The sequence below is a fragment of the Salvia splendens genome, chromosome 6 (assembly GCF_004379255.2).
Source record: "Salvia splendens isolate huo1 chromosome 6, SspV2, whole genome shotgun sequence".
Lineage (NCBI taxonomy): Eukaryota > Viridiplantae > Streptophyta > Magnoliopsida > Lamiales > Lamiaceae > Salvia > Salvia splendens.
The window spans coordinates 29,481,269-29,495,938 of NC_056037.1; the positions used below are offsets into that span (position 1 = coordinate 29,481,269).

Sequence of the window (14,670 nt, forward strand, 5' to 3'; positions counted from 1 at the left end):
TTCGGTACGATACAATACTCTACCGAAATCTTTTGATATGGTAACGGTATCAATTTTCTCATACCGCAGTATACCATGGTATACCGAATATTCGGTATATATCGTAGATTCAGTATACTGAATCCTTAATGCATACCAAAAAATCAGTATATATTGAAATATTATATTTAATATATTTATATCTAAAGTAGAATTTAAAAGAAAAAATCTCCGAAAATCTTACTTTCAAATTTTTTGCGTATGGCATATAAAATAGATTTTTTTGCATAATGGTATTACGATATACCGTAAAAGTGCAGTATACCGCAATAACGGTATCAAAAATTAACCATACCGAATTCTCGGTTGCGATATACTGAAATTTCGGTATGGTAACAATATGATATTTTGTCATACCGCAGTATTCGGTACGGTATACGATATGACGTTCTTAGTACGGTATATCGTACCAACCCACCCATAGCAGTAGCTTTTTACTTATAATAATAATAAAATATATATTAAGTCGCATAATCCAACAATTACATATTCAAATTAAATATTTTTATCTTGAAGCTACATCTAATACACCAATCAAAGGATTAACCCTACAAAAAAAACAGCGAAGATTTCCTAATATCTAAGGCCTTTAGCAACCTCAAAGAAATGAGCCACATTTTCTTCAGGTGTACCAACTACAATCCCATGTCCAAGATTCAATATATGTTTCCCTTTCCCAGCTTTCCTAACTGTGTCATTTATCCTCTCAGTGATGAACTCTTTCGACCCGAAAAGGACGCCCGGATCCACGTTGCCCTGCACTGCCACGTCGGGGCCCAGGCGCCTCCTTCCTTCAGCCATGTCGACAGTCCAGTCCAAGCTGATAACGTCCATGCCCGTGAGGGGCAGCCTCTCGATCAAGCCACCTGAGCCGCTCGCGTACAGGATCAGCGGGAGGTTCGGGTGGGTGTGCTTCACCGTATCCACGATCTGCTTCAGGTATGGGAGGCTGAACTCCTCAAAATCAACGGGGCTGAGTTCCGTCGCCCACGAGTCAAAGATCTGAACGGCTTGTGCACCCTTGTCAGCTTGGTACTGGATGTACTTGGCCATGGACGTCGCGAACTTTTGAAGTAAAGCATGAAGGACCTAAACAAGCATTCAAGATTATGAGATGGAAAACGAAAAGATTCGCGGGCTTCATTAAGACTAATAGATATGGGGATATCGAAACTTTTACCTTTGGCTCCGAGAAAGCCAGTCTCTTTATCTTCGAGAAGTGCTTTGAGGAACCTCCTTCAACAACATACGAAGCCAGGGTGAACGGTGCCCCAACAAAACCGAGCACTGCTGCTTCATTGTTCACCTAACAATGATGCAAATGTGTTGATGAAACAAGGGCATGAAACTGTTCTTAGTGCTCAAGGTAAGGAAATGTGCAACGGAAACGTAAATAATGGCCAAATATTGAGAGGAGAAACTACATATCTGATGAGAGCGAAAAGTCATGAACAAGAGAAGAAACCTACCAGTGCATATGTTCAGACAATTATTCCCGAATGTTGACAAACACAACTTCTAACTGATTCGTGGAAAATGCACATACAATGTATATACAAGAGTCTTTAATCGAAACCAAGCATCAACTCATATTTTGCTCTACAACGTGCTACACAATATGAACAATGAATCAAGGTTGGGAATGGTCAGACCTCCTTGCGCAAGATAGTCAAAGCTTCTCCAACATATGGAACTGACTCATCAGGAGCGAATTCAATCACTTTCTCAACATCAGCAGCGTTGCGTATCGGATCGAATATGATGGGACCCTTGCCTTTCACTATGTCAAATGGTATATTCATACCAGTCAAAGGTGTAAGAATATCAGAGAATAAGATCACCTGTAGTACATAAAAAAGATTACACGAATTGATATAGTGATTTCCGTGTTTAAAACGAGACACATCAAGAGACGAGGTTTGTTTCAATTTCAAAAAAAAATCAATGATTAGTAATACCGACAGTTTAACATTAGTTTAATGAGAAAGACATCTCACCCCATCAGGTTTGAAAACTTTCCATGGCTGAAGAGAGATTTCCACCACAAGATCCACATTTTCTGATCTTTCACGGAAATGCGGATGCTTCTCACAGAGGAGTTGGTAACTCTATCAAAACCAATCAAACATTTGCCATTTCAGCATAACATATAAAGACTACTCAAAACAATCACATAATCAAAATGAAAGAAGATTGCCTGCTTATAAAACAACCAACTATGACAAACCGATTTGTCATAAATACGAACTAGTATTGATATTTTCAACAATATGTAACAAAAGGAGTTAGCTCTTCAACATTTGCATATCGAAATCTAATTGTCAATCAATCCCAGAGAATATGATAATCGAGAATACTACTAAGAATTCAGCAGCTACACTTGTTATATGCAGGTATTAAACAAACTATCAACCATATCCGAGAAGGGGGAAGCATATTCACATGCTTACTACAATGTGTCATTCTGCTTTAGAACCTAAGGAGTTCTTACTCTCACATAACTCTAGTCAAACCACAACAGCAGCCCAAAAGTTCTTTTCAAATACGAAACTACATGTTCCCTAGACACTACTCAAATTGAGAAACAATTCGCAACCAAAACAATAGCCGCCTTCTTAAGAAAGGTGGTGATAAATAAAAAGAGTTGCATCTGCCTTATAAACCTGCCTTCATGTACCTCCCTGCTTGTCTCATAAGCCAAACAGGTGGCCTCTCCACTTCCTTCCCCCGTGCAGCATTAAGCAACAATGGCTCGGTGGCATTTACAGCTTTTGGCTCAGCAACAGCACCTACAAACACAGCATATAAACCCAGAAAAGGGTAAGAGCTTGCTATTTTGAAAAACATCCACCGGTAACAAGCAACGAAGCTCATGATCAAGAACACAATGCAAGCGGTTCCCCTACAATTCGATAAGAATGATGCCCAACAACCCAAGAAATTGCAGTGCAACAGAAACAACAGAATTGTCCTTCAAAATGCAAAAGCATAAAAATAGTAAGGAGCCCATCATCAAGATTAAATCTTTATCAAACTAGGTAGGAGTATAACATCAGATTCATCAAATTTCCACATTTTGAGGGAGAGAAAAAAAAGTAAACGGTTGTCGTGCAAGAAACATCACAACTTCCCAAAATTAATTTTTTTAAAAAAAACATGAGATGGGGAAAAGGGATTACCTCCAACAGAGCAAACGAACTTGGGTTTGTGATTAGAAAGAGAGGGGAAATTCAATTTAGTGGAAATCGATGAAACTGAGCTGCTGTAAAGGCAAGCCATCTTTCTTTAGGAAGATCGCTACAAAAAAATTGAAATGGGAAAATTTATCTCAATGTGAGCGAGTCACTGAAAACGAAAGAGGAAGAAGATGGATGGGTTAACAGAAACATGGGATTGGATTGGAGATAGAAGAAAAGATAAGGGAGCGCTATCTGGAAATCTAATTGCGTTTCAATCAGCGTCGTTCAATGGGTCCACAGTCCACTCCATCATACCATCTCAAAGATAAAAAATTATTTTCATCTAAAAAATTTGCATATCTAAGAAATTCTCAAAAATATTTACTCCTCCCCACCAAATATAGTTCATATTTGTGATTTTTCACTCGGTACACATATATTAGTCACTTTACTTTTTTTATCAGTTTTGATTCCACTAATTCATTATATAAAATTAATATACTTATTCTATGCAACCTAAAATAGAATTTTTTTTAGTACAAGATTTTATATTCTTATTTTGTGAATTAAGTAGAGAGGGAATAGAGTAAGAGTGAGAAAAAAAAAATAGAGAGAGTAATGTTCTATTTTAAGAAATGTGCCATTTAGGGTATGACATTCTAAAAAGAAAAATGTGTCACTTAGGGTGGAAAGAGAGAGCATACAAGTGTAACCCACATTCTACTATTTTTTTCACATTTTTTAAATCCCTTATCGAGTTTAATGTGTGTAACATTTGGTGGATGGAGAGTAATTATCTAAAATCAAATTCATTAACAAGTTGTCTACCCTATCACTAAAGGTTCACAAACCGAATTTGAACCAGTGGCTAACTGCTCGTTTGGAACCATCGGTTCATGAACCAGAACCAAAATCGTGGCACCAGTTAAGAATAGTGGCTAGTTTCCCGGTTTATCCGAGCCGGTTACTGTTCAAGATTCCGTCGAACCAAAATAACTATACTTATTTGTTGGGCCTATGAATATTTGGAACCGACGCTTTAAATTAAGATTGTAAAAAAAATATTTTTATTTATAAAAGTTGATTTTATATTTAATAATCAATTATTATAAATAAATTAATACTACTAGAATTTCAAAATAACTATACTTATTTGTTGGGCCTATGAATTGTAAAAGACCATTTTGGTTGTTTCACTTTTATAAAGACATTCTTAAATGTTTTATAGGAGTACTTCGATTTCAATGAGGATAAAATATGTTGAAGTACATGTTTATAACATTCATTCTTCATTTTCCAATATGGGATACAAAACTTTCTTTTATCTTCTCATTTTCTTTATTTGTTTTGCATTATTCTTTCTCTAAAACAAATTTATAGAAAATAATAGTAACATTAACTAGAATAGTTTAGTTAAATGTGAATGTTGCATGTTGCTCATAATTTGCACATTGATAGAATGTGGGCATGTCCAAATAATTGGATTTAAATGTAGGTAAGTTGCTATTTTTTTCAATACATTCTTTAAATGTGCAATAAAATAATAATTAATACCGTATAATTTGTATAATAATGATAAAGTAGACAATTAATGAATAATACTATAATTTTTATATCTACAAATCAATATGATCTGTATATTGTTAGACTAATATAATTTTTGTATAATAATTAGGGAAATTGGTCCCTAAAACCATAAACTTTGCCAGTATTTTCTACAAAGTTTAAAATTAGTATATAATATCACAAACTTTGCATTTTGTTTGGTATTTCCTAGAACATGTCTATTACTATATTTGACTAACTTACGAGGTTTTTTTTATCATACTTGACACAATTAAATCAACGTGGTTTTCAACGTGACTTTTTATCCTACATGGTATGAACATTAAAAGTGGTTTAAAACAGCATAAAACAAATCATTGTTGCCTAAATCACAAGTAAACTCCTAGATATAACGAATCTCACTTAAATATGCAATAAATCGAAATAGCAACGAAAACCTTTGAACTCGAATTCCATTTTGCAATCAGATTTGAAACTAAGAACTAGGATTAAAATACGGGATCTAAACTAAAATCAACACAAGTTCGTGAATGGAAATAAACCACTAAAACCAAATCTTGAAAGAAAAGTCACAAGCTTTTGAGAAATTCAAGGTTTGGTGTGCTGAAGTGGAGTCAGAAAAGGGAAAGTCTCTGAAATGTTTAAGAACAGACAATGGTCTGGAATTTTTATCCTCGGAGTTTCAGAAATATTGTGCTGATAAGGGTATTAAAAGGCATAGAACCGTGCCCAATAATCCCAGCAAAATGGCACAACAGAAAGAATGAATAGGACACTCATGGAAAGAGTTAGATGCATGATGCTAAGCTTAGGAGTTCCTAAAAAAATATGGGGGGAAGCAGTAACTACCACTGCAATTCTAGTCAATAAATGCCCATCCACAACCATTGAATTTGACACTCCAGATTACAGATGGTTTGGTAGAAATGGAAGCTACACTCACCTAAGAAGTTTTGGATGTGCTGCTTTTGCTCACATAAGACAGAACAAATTAGAGCCAAGGGCTTTAAGGTGCATTATGTTAGGTTACCAGCCTGGAGTGAAAGGATACAGATTATGGTCAATAGAACCAGGAAATCGCAAACTGGTGATCAGTAGAGATGTGAAATTCCTTGAGGATAAAATGTCTTTCACTGAGCAGAAGCAGAACAAGGTTTCAAACTCTGATGAAGATAATTGAAGGGGTTGGCAGCGGAAGTGTGCATGAAATTGATCACATAATAATTCTGATCTATTTAGTAGATTATTTAGACAAAATCTATTCGCGTAATTCTCACATGTATCATGTTCATAACTTGAATTTAATCATGCTTTAGCGTAATTGAAACCTAAAACATGCTTACTACGGAGTTAGCCAATTTACCTCGTTGATTCTCCAAAGAATCAAAGTTGGCTAACGTCTTCTCCACGTGAAGATCTTGAGTACTAAACCACAGAACTTCTGACTGGTTCCCGGACTGTAAGCTGATATTAGTGTGGGTTGATCTCACCAGAGTACTAGGACTTGAATAAAGAAGACGGAAACTGCGCACGGAGGAAGTTGAAAAATCGTCCTTCTTGTGCAAGGAGAGGGGGACGAAAATTTTGATGAAAAATAAGTGTGTTATCTGTCTTAGCATTCTTAGCCGCAACAGGGTTCGATGCCTTCTTCTTTCCTACGCCAGGCTTAGAGCCAGATGAATGAGGTGCCAAACTTAGTATAGCTACCTTAGCTTGAACCATAAGGTCCTCCGCCGACTGAAGTTCAATCAACAACTCTGCCAAGGTGTAATTCCTTTTGTTCATCTCGAAGTTGAGCTTGAACTGCTGGAAGCTAGGGGGAAGACTCTGAAGGATAATAGTCACTTGGGACTCGGGATCGATCGTCCCTCCCAAAACCTTAATTTGGTTGAGGTGGCTCATCATCTCGAGGACATGGTCCCGCACAAACGTGTCTTCCTTCATTGTCTTCGTCATGATACTCCGAAAGGCTCGAGACTTAGCCGCTCGATTCTGAGTACCAAAAAGATTTGTGAGATTTTGCATAATCTCGGCGGCAGTCGCCATGGTAGAATGCTGATGCTTGAGCACTGAAGACATAGAAGCCAACATATAGCACTTAGCCATCTCATTCGCCTTATGCCATCGTTTATGGGCATCTCTAACTCCTGCCGCGGCATTCACCGCCGGCACTGGAGGCTGTGGAGTAGTGAGTACAAACTTGTACTCTTCAGCTGTGAGAATGATGTCCAAATTTTGTTTCCATTCTATGTAATTTTTGCCATCGAGTTTGTTTTCTTTAAGAATTGCAGAAAGAGGATTGAATGACATTTTGACGATTTAGTTTGCACTGCAAAACTGAAGATTTACTATTTGTCATAAACTTATGTAAGAAATTTGAGTAGATTAACCATAAAACTTTTCAAAATCTTACAACTGTAAAATTAAAATTTTGTACCCCCCATAAGAGGTCAATACACATTAAAATTTTAGCATTTTGCTGGTCACAAAACCGACGAATAGTCCAGAGATCACATAATGGCATGGCCGCCTAATGTTGCCTAAGCAAGACCACCAGATTTAGCATTACAGAATCTCATTTCTACAACACACTCCCATAACAATGTTCATGCGCTGCTAATAAAATCAAACTATCTCATAAATTCTGTGTGAACTCCTGAATCTCGTAGTTTCTTAGGATTATTATCTCCACATAATAGGTGGCGATAATATTAGAAACCACATTCTAGTTCATACTCCCTCCGTCCCATTAAATATGCAACATTTGCTTTTCGCCACGGGATTTTATGTAGTGTTGTTTTGTGAGTTAATGAAGAGAGAGTAAAGTAAGAGAGAAGAAAAAGTAGAGAGAGTATTGTTTCCATTTTTAATGGGACAGACCGAAAAGGAAAACGTTTCATTTCTAATGGGATAGAGGGAGTACTATTTATATTTGAGAAGTCCGCCCTCATGAACTTACTATTTCTTAGGAATATTGTCCCCATATAATGGTTGGCGATAATATTAGAAATCAACTTCATAAATTGCAAACCAATCGATGGAGACCATATACAAACTTTAAGTTCATAATTATCGCTTAAGATATTTTGGTTATGGTTTTTCTTTAATTATCCTTAGCCTTAAGGCAGAAAAGGGCTTAATTAAATTATGTTGGCATTTAATTGACTGGATAATTAAATCTTTTATTATCTTTTAGTATCTTACTTTAGGAAATTAATTATTCTAGAATTTAATTCTTATTCATGTCTACTATAAGATATTTCTAAAATAAACTAATTATTTAAATCTTAATTAGACATGAAAAATTAAATTCAAATTATTTTCATGTTAAAGATTAGGAAGAAAAATCAGATTATTTAATGTATCCCTACATATCTATCCTTATTAGGATTCTAGATATATAATAATTAGGAAACTATTAAATTATTCTTTTCTATATCATCTAGAAATCAAAATAATATTATTTATTTCCATAGATATAGTCAATAATTTAAATATTCCTAAATTCTAGGGAAATCTTTCCAAAATATTTTATTTCCATTAAATAATAATACTTTAATGATATCTTTTAATTAAGGAATTAAATAAGCATTAAAATAATCCATCATCGATATCTCATCGCACGAGGTTTGCACGGATGATGAACGACGAATATCCGAGGAGTTCTTCGTCGGAAAAGCCAACGAGACAGCCACTGCAAGTCTCGGCCGGCAGCCCGCGCTCGCGACGCTGCTGTCCTCGGCCACGCATCGCGGCGATCTCAGACCAGCAGCTCGCGTCAGCGCACGACCGCCGCCAGCCTTCCACCCCCCTTCCCCGTCGTCTTGGCTCCAACGGGACCGCCGCTCTCACTGCTCCGGCATAGCAGCCACGTCTGGCGCGACCATCCTCCCCGTTGCTGGGTCGACGTTGGGGTATCCTCCGCCTAGGGTTCCGGCCTGGCGGCTCGCGGTGTCTCAACAATTCTTGGACGAACCGCCATGCCTCGCCAGTCGCCGCCCGTTGAGGTTTCCGGGAGAGAACCGCCTAGGGTTCGCGGTCTCGGTCTGCGGCGCGCAAGAGCCCACGCTCATCTGCGCGTCGCCCCGTGATCGTGAATTCCTCTGCTCCCACTCAATTCGACGCCCTTTTCTCAATCGTGCGTGGTGCGATCCGTCTCAGCGCAAGCGCCGACGGATCGCACATCTCGTACGATCGAAAAATTCAAGTTCTTTGATTCGATAGTTCTTGAGTTCAACATGCATATAAAATAAACAAAAACACTAAGAACATGCTTCGCAATCAAATAACATATGCATACATGAATTTCGCGAAATTTAAATCCAAATAATTAGAGCCAAAGACTGGCTCTGATACCAATTGAAGGGGTTGGCAGCGGAAGCGTGCCTGAAATTGATCACATAATAATTCTGATCTATTTAGCATATTATTTAGACATAATCTATTCGCGTAATTCTCACATGTATCATGTTCATAACTTGAATTTAATCATGCTTTAGCGTAATTGAAACTAAAACATGCTTACTACGGAGTTAGCCAATTTACCTTGTTGATTCTTCAAAGAAACGAAGTTGGCTAGCGCCTTCTCCACGTGAAGATCTTGAGTACTAAACTACGGAACTTCTGACTGGTTCCCAGACTGTACGCTGATATCAGTGTGGGCTGATCTCACCAGAGTACTAGGACTTGAATAAAGAAGAAGAAAACTGCTGACGGAGGGAGCTGAAAATCGTCCCTCTTGTGCAAGGAGAGGGGGACAAAATTTTTGATGAAAAATAAGTGTGTTTTCTGTCTCCTTTATTCTCCTATTTATATTAAGTCACATATTGGGTCCAGACAGGGATCTATCGAAGAATTTATATATGGCCTTCCCCAATTAGTTTTTTACTAATTAAATTGAACTCACAATTTAATATAAGCTTATATTGGAATATTACGAGCAGCCACTACAGAAGTAATATTGCACTCCCCATCCAAATCCGAAATTACAAATATTCCGGATTTCCATTTGTTTGTCATTCATTTCCCGTGCTTAAGATAGAAACGTCCATTAATTAATTAATGTCTGCTATGAACTTAATTAATTAACATATTATTAACTCCAAGAGTGGACTTAGCAAGAAACACTTATTTATTATTCACAGAGTAATCAAACTCCAACTAGCTAGGTTCCGAATAATAAAACCTTGTTTCGAGTACCTCTTGTGGACGTTATCAAACGAGACTCACCTCGCGCACGATTCAATATAATAGCGATCCTAGCACCGCTAGATATCAATCACCACTACCCAATATACCAGGATTCTTGGGTTGCGAAAAACCCGCACCTTTTGGTAAGTCAAAGTAGTGCATAATCAGTCCAGAGCCTTTGTCCTAGCAGCAAAGAGCTTAGACATTATTGTATGAGGTGTCGAGTTCGAGCCCTCTTGACATCATTTGTAATTTCCTCCTTTCTATAGTATAGGAGTTTATTTGTAATTTCCTCCTTCGTATAGGAGTTAATTTAAAAAAAAGTAGTGCATAATCAATATCGTATACTCAATGCTAACGTACATTGATTAAGAAATTAATTATCAAGACCTTGTCTTTCAGTAGATAGCATAAAGACTCGTCTTGCTGTTAGATCCAATTCAGTGCTATACCACACCAATCTCATCTTATTTCAGTAAGGCTTAGAAATATGCGGATTGACATTGCAACCTTTCACGATAGGTAGTTTAGGCCTATCTAGGTTGTGAAATTCTTATTTTTCTTTGTTCAGAACTGATCATGTTACCTTAAAGTAGACGACGCCCACAACCGATCTACTAAAACAAAGACGTAGACTTTGTTACGTTGCTTATACATTTAAATATGCAATAAACATTCATTAAATGTAAAACATAACAATATTATGACAACAAGTATTCACAAAAGAAAGTTTGAAGTCACTGGAACTGAGAAGTTAAGATATAAAGCAAGGTTAGTTGCCAACAAGTATTCACAGAAGGAAGGAGTTGATTTCAATGAAGTGTTTTCCAAAATCATTGAGAGCTTCTGTTGTGGAATCAACTGCCTTTGTGCTGGACTTTTGGAGTTGCTTTGCCCTTAATACCGATTGAACTTCTTCAAGAGTAATCATCTTTTCTCTGCCATACAACATTGTATCTCTGAGATGATTGAACGACTTTGGCAGAGCATTGACGAGTAGGATGACCTTATCTTCATCATCAAGGCTGACATCTATATTCTCAAGATCATCCACTGCCTTGTTGAATTCCTCTAGCTGCTACTCAATTCCTTTCTCATCAAGGATCTTGTAGGAATAGAGCCTCTGCTTTATGAATAGCCTATTGGCCAAGGATCTAGTCATGTACAGGCTCTCAAGCTTGGACCATACATCGGCTGCGGTTTTCTCCTTGGCCACTTCCCTCAAGACTTTATTTCCCAAACAAAGAGTGATCTCGCTATGAGCGCGCTCGAGCATCTCCTGTTTCTTGATCGCAGATTTCCCATCTGAATCAGCTAGGGCTTCTACCTTCGTCTCTGGTTTGAGCGCCTCCGCCAAACCCTATTGCACCAGAATCACCCTCATTTTGATTCGCCATAAACCAAAACCATTGCGGCCTGTGAATTTCTCAGTTTCCCAGTTTCCATCTTCGTCAACGCCCTCATTTTGAAGTCACTGTAACTGAGAAGTTAAGATACAAAGCAAGGTTAGTTGCCAAGGGATATTCACAAAAGGAAGGAGTTGATTTCAATGAAGTGTTTTCCCCAGTCATCAAGCATAGTTCTATAAGGATTCTCATGGCTATCACTGCACAAAAGAACTGAGAATTGCACCAAATGGATGTGAAGACAGTTTTTCTTCATGGAGGCCTTGAAGAGACGATTTATATGATGCAACCAGAGGGATTTATTGCACCTGGTGATGAAGATAAGGTATGCCTCCTCAAGAGGAGTTTGTATGGTCTCAAGCAATCCAGTAGGCAGTGGTATATGACCTTTGTTCAAGAAATGCACAAGATGGTTTCAAGAAATCTGAGTTTGATGGATGTGTGTATATCAAGTATAGAAATGGAACAACTGTAGCATGGTTGTTGTTGTATGTAGATGACATGCTAATAGCTGGACTATAGATTGAGGAAATCCAGAGCATAAAGCGTAGCTCAGTTCAGTCTTTGAAATGAAGGATTTGGGCTGTGCAAAGACGATCTTGGGCATTGATATCATAAGGGATAGGCAAAGCAAAAGATTATGGCTGGTGCAAAGTGACTACATAGGAAGAATGCTGAAGAAATACCAGATGGCAGACTCCAAAGGAGTTTCAACACCATTGAGCCAGCAATTCAAACTCTCAGCCGGTCAGACCCAGAAGACTGATTTTGAGAGGAATGAGATGGACCAGATTCCATACTCAAATATCGTAGGCAGTCTAATGTACACTATGGTGTGTACCAGATCAGACCTTGCTCAAGCTATGAGAGTCGTGAGTAGGTACATGAGTGACCCGGGGAAGAGTCACTGGCAGGTAGTCAAGTAGATATTGAGGTACGCAAAAGCTTCTCAAGGTGTTGGGATTGTGTATGGAGGAGTTGCAGACACAACAACAAATTTTATGGTTGGATATTGCGACTCTGATTATGCTTCCAACCTTGACAACAGAAAGTCACAATCGGGATATGTATTTACACTTTATGGATCAGCTATCTCTTGGAAATCAAGTCTGCAGTCAGTGGTAGCATTATCAACTACGGATGCTGAATATATTTCACTCACTGAGGCAGTGAAGGAAGGCAAATGGCTAAAAGGCATTCTGGCAGATTTTGGGATAATACAGAAAAGTGTGGATATCAATTATGATAGCAGTGGAGCTTTGTGCCTTGCAAAGGACCAAGTATTTCATGAAAGGAGTAAGCACATCGACGTGCAGATGCATTTTATCAGAGATAAGATTGACAAGGGAGAGATCAAAGTAGTAAAGATTAGCACATATCACAATCTTGCAGATATGTTGACAAAGCCATTACCAACTACCAAATTCAAGTATTGTTTGGAGTTGGTTAATGTGGTGGATAAATGAGCAAGGGCAGGTGTTGACAACTAAGCAGTCTTATATCTCACATTCAAGGTGGAGATTTGTGGAGTGTGAATGTGATTAAGGAGCTGAGGGAACATGGGAAGAGGTGGAGTTGAGAAGTAGCGGATCAGCTGCGGACTTGCACCGAGTTGTTCATGACTGTTGGAGTAGGTTAGCTTACACTAGCTGTTGGAAATTATGAAGATCAAGAGTTACAGTTGGGAGTTTGTTACACTCTTGAGTCCCCCCTTTCAATTCAGTTGAATCGATTCACATATAAGAATCAACACACACATACACACAGTAGTCAGTTCGCTCAAAAAACGTCTTAGCTCGTCTTGGTTCTTGGTTAGCATCTTACGGTTATTGCTTCCATTCATTTAGAGAGAGAGATAGAGTTTGATTGATAGTGTTGTATGTTCTTGATAGTTCGGAGGTGAATAAATTATTCGTTTTGTTGTCCGTGGATGTAGATCACATTGACCGAACCACGTAATTCTTCGTCATGCTTTAGATTTCTGTTTCTAATTGCTTTATCGATTGTGTTCGATTCTTAACACCAAACATGCATGAAACCTTTCTCCTCCAAATAAAAACAACATCCAAACATCCAAAATAACACTAACCTATCAGAGTCCAGCTCATGTAGAACACTTAAGCTACGAAAAATGCGAAAGCTCAAACAAGTATTCAACAACCCCAAATAAAATTAAATGGAACGATTGTTTCTTGACTAAAACTAGCCCATGCCAATGATCTTGATTCTGAACGGTGGTGAGATAGAGGACACCTTTGCTGATGCAAAATTTATTAGCACTACAACTACTTGTAAGTATATAAGGCAGAAATAGCATAGCTAAAGACAAACATATGGTATCGAACACATGGAATAAGATTGCAACTGACCATCATATATTAAGCATCATAAACGATAATCTAGAGACACAAGAAATTTGATTTGAAATTAATGAAAGTAGACACAAATAAGTTAATAAACTAAACAAATAATATAAATCACGCGAAGAATGGAATTACAGAGATATGGATTTCACAACTTAGGTATCGTTCGGTTGCCTTATCTACACCCCGACTTCATATCTCTCGACGAATAGTCTGTTATTCGGTTGGTTGGACAGCTTTGTCAGTCGGCTCGTCGGCCCGTGTCTCATTGGTCATGGCCTGTCTCGGTAGTATTACTTTCACCCTAATCTCACGACATTTCATCTCGGCCCAACCACTGCGACTAACCTTGTCACCTCACTTTCTCTCCCACCTCTGCTCCACCGATGCCTTGCGCTACCGCCTAATTTCTAAAACTGGTTCTTCTTCTTGTCTTTCTACCTCCCTAGGTCTGCGACTCCTAAGCCCTTGGCTAGTTTGCCTCCCTCCACCGCTGCGTAAGACTATCCTCGTCAGTAACGCCCACTCAACCTAACCTTAATCAACTTTTTCAAATATTCATTTCTCTCTTCCACGTGTACAACCCCCAACTTATGAGTATTTGCTGTCATACGTGATCCCAACCACACCTTAATGAATATTTGTTTTCTTTTTCACATATTCTTAATAAACATTTAATTTATAATTACTTCACTTATATAAAAAAATATATAAAGATTATACAAATTATTTTATATTTTAATTTAATAAAAAATAAATTTATATGTGTATTAACTAATTAGTTATACTATTGACAGGTTATAGAAAAAGAAAAATAATAATAAATCAAAAAAAGAAAAAAAGAAAATAAAGAAACTGAAAATAAAAGAAAAGTAGAAAAAAATATTTAAATAACTGACCAATTGAAAAGTGCCACCTGTCAAGGCT

At 37.7% G+C, this 14,670-nt stretch overlaps 1 protein-coding gene across 1 annotated transcript; it reads right to left on the bottom strand.

Moving 5' to 3' along the window:
* Positions 1 to 479: 479 nt before the first annotated feature.
* LOC121808581 (uroporphyrinogen decarboxylase, chloroplastic) lies at positions 480 to 3,483 on the bottom strand. Its single transcript, XM_042209139.1, has 6 exons — positions 3,219 to 3,483; positions 2,707 to 2,828; positions 2,037 to 2,147; positions 1,692 to 1,880; positions 1,220 to 1,345; positions 480 to 1,128 (listed from the first exon to the last, which is right to left on the bottom strand). The coding sequence occupies exons 1-6, from the start codon at positions 3,316 to 3,318 to the stop codon at positions 613 to 615; spliced, it is 1,164 nt and encodes a 387-aa protein (XP_042065073.1). The 5' UTR covers positions 3,319 to 3,483; the 3' UTR covers positions 480 to 612.
* Positions 3,484 to 14,670: the final 11,187 nt, after the last annotated feature.

What these genes read in the sequence shown, in the direction of transcription:
- LOC121808581 (XM_042209139.1), bottom strand. Translation starts at nt 3,318, where the DNA reads ATGGCTTGCCTTTACAGCAGCTCAGTTTCATCGATTTCCACTAAATTG. An exon ending in AAGCAGGGAGGTACATGAAG is followed by an intron (nt 2,148 to 2,706) that starts GCAGGTTTATAA and finishes TGGTTTTGATAG; the next exon opens with AGTTACCAACTCCTCTGTGA. An exon ending in TGACTATCTTGCGCAAGGAG is followed by an intron (nt 1,346 to 1,691) that starts GTCTGACCATTC and finishes CATCATTGTTAG; the next exon opens with GTGAACAATGAAGCAGCAGT.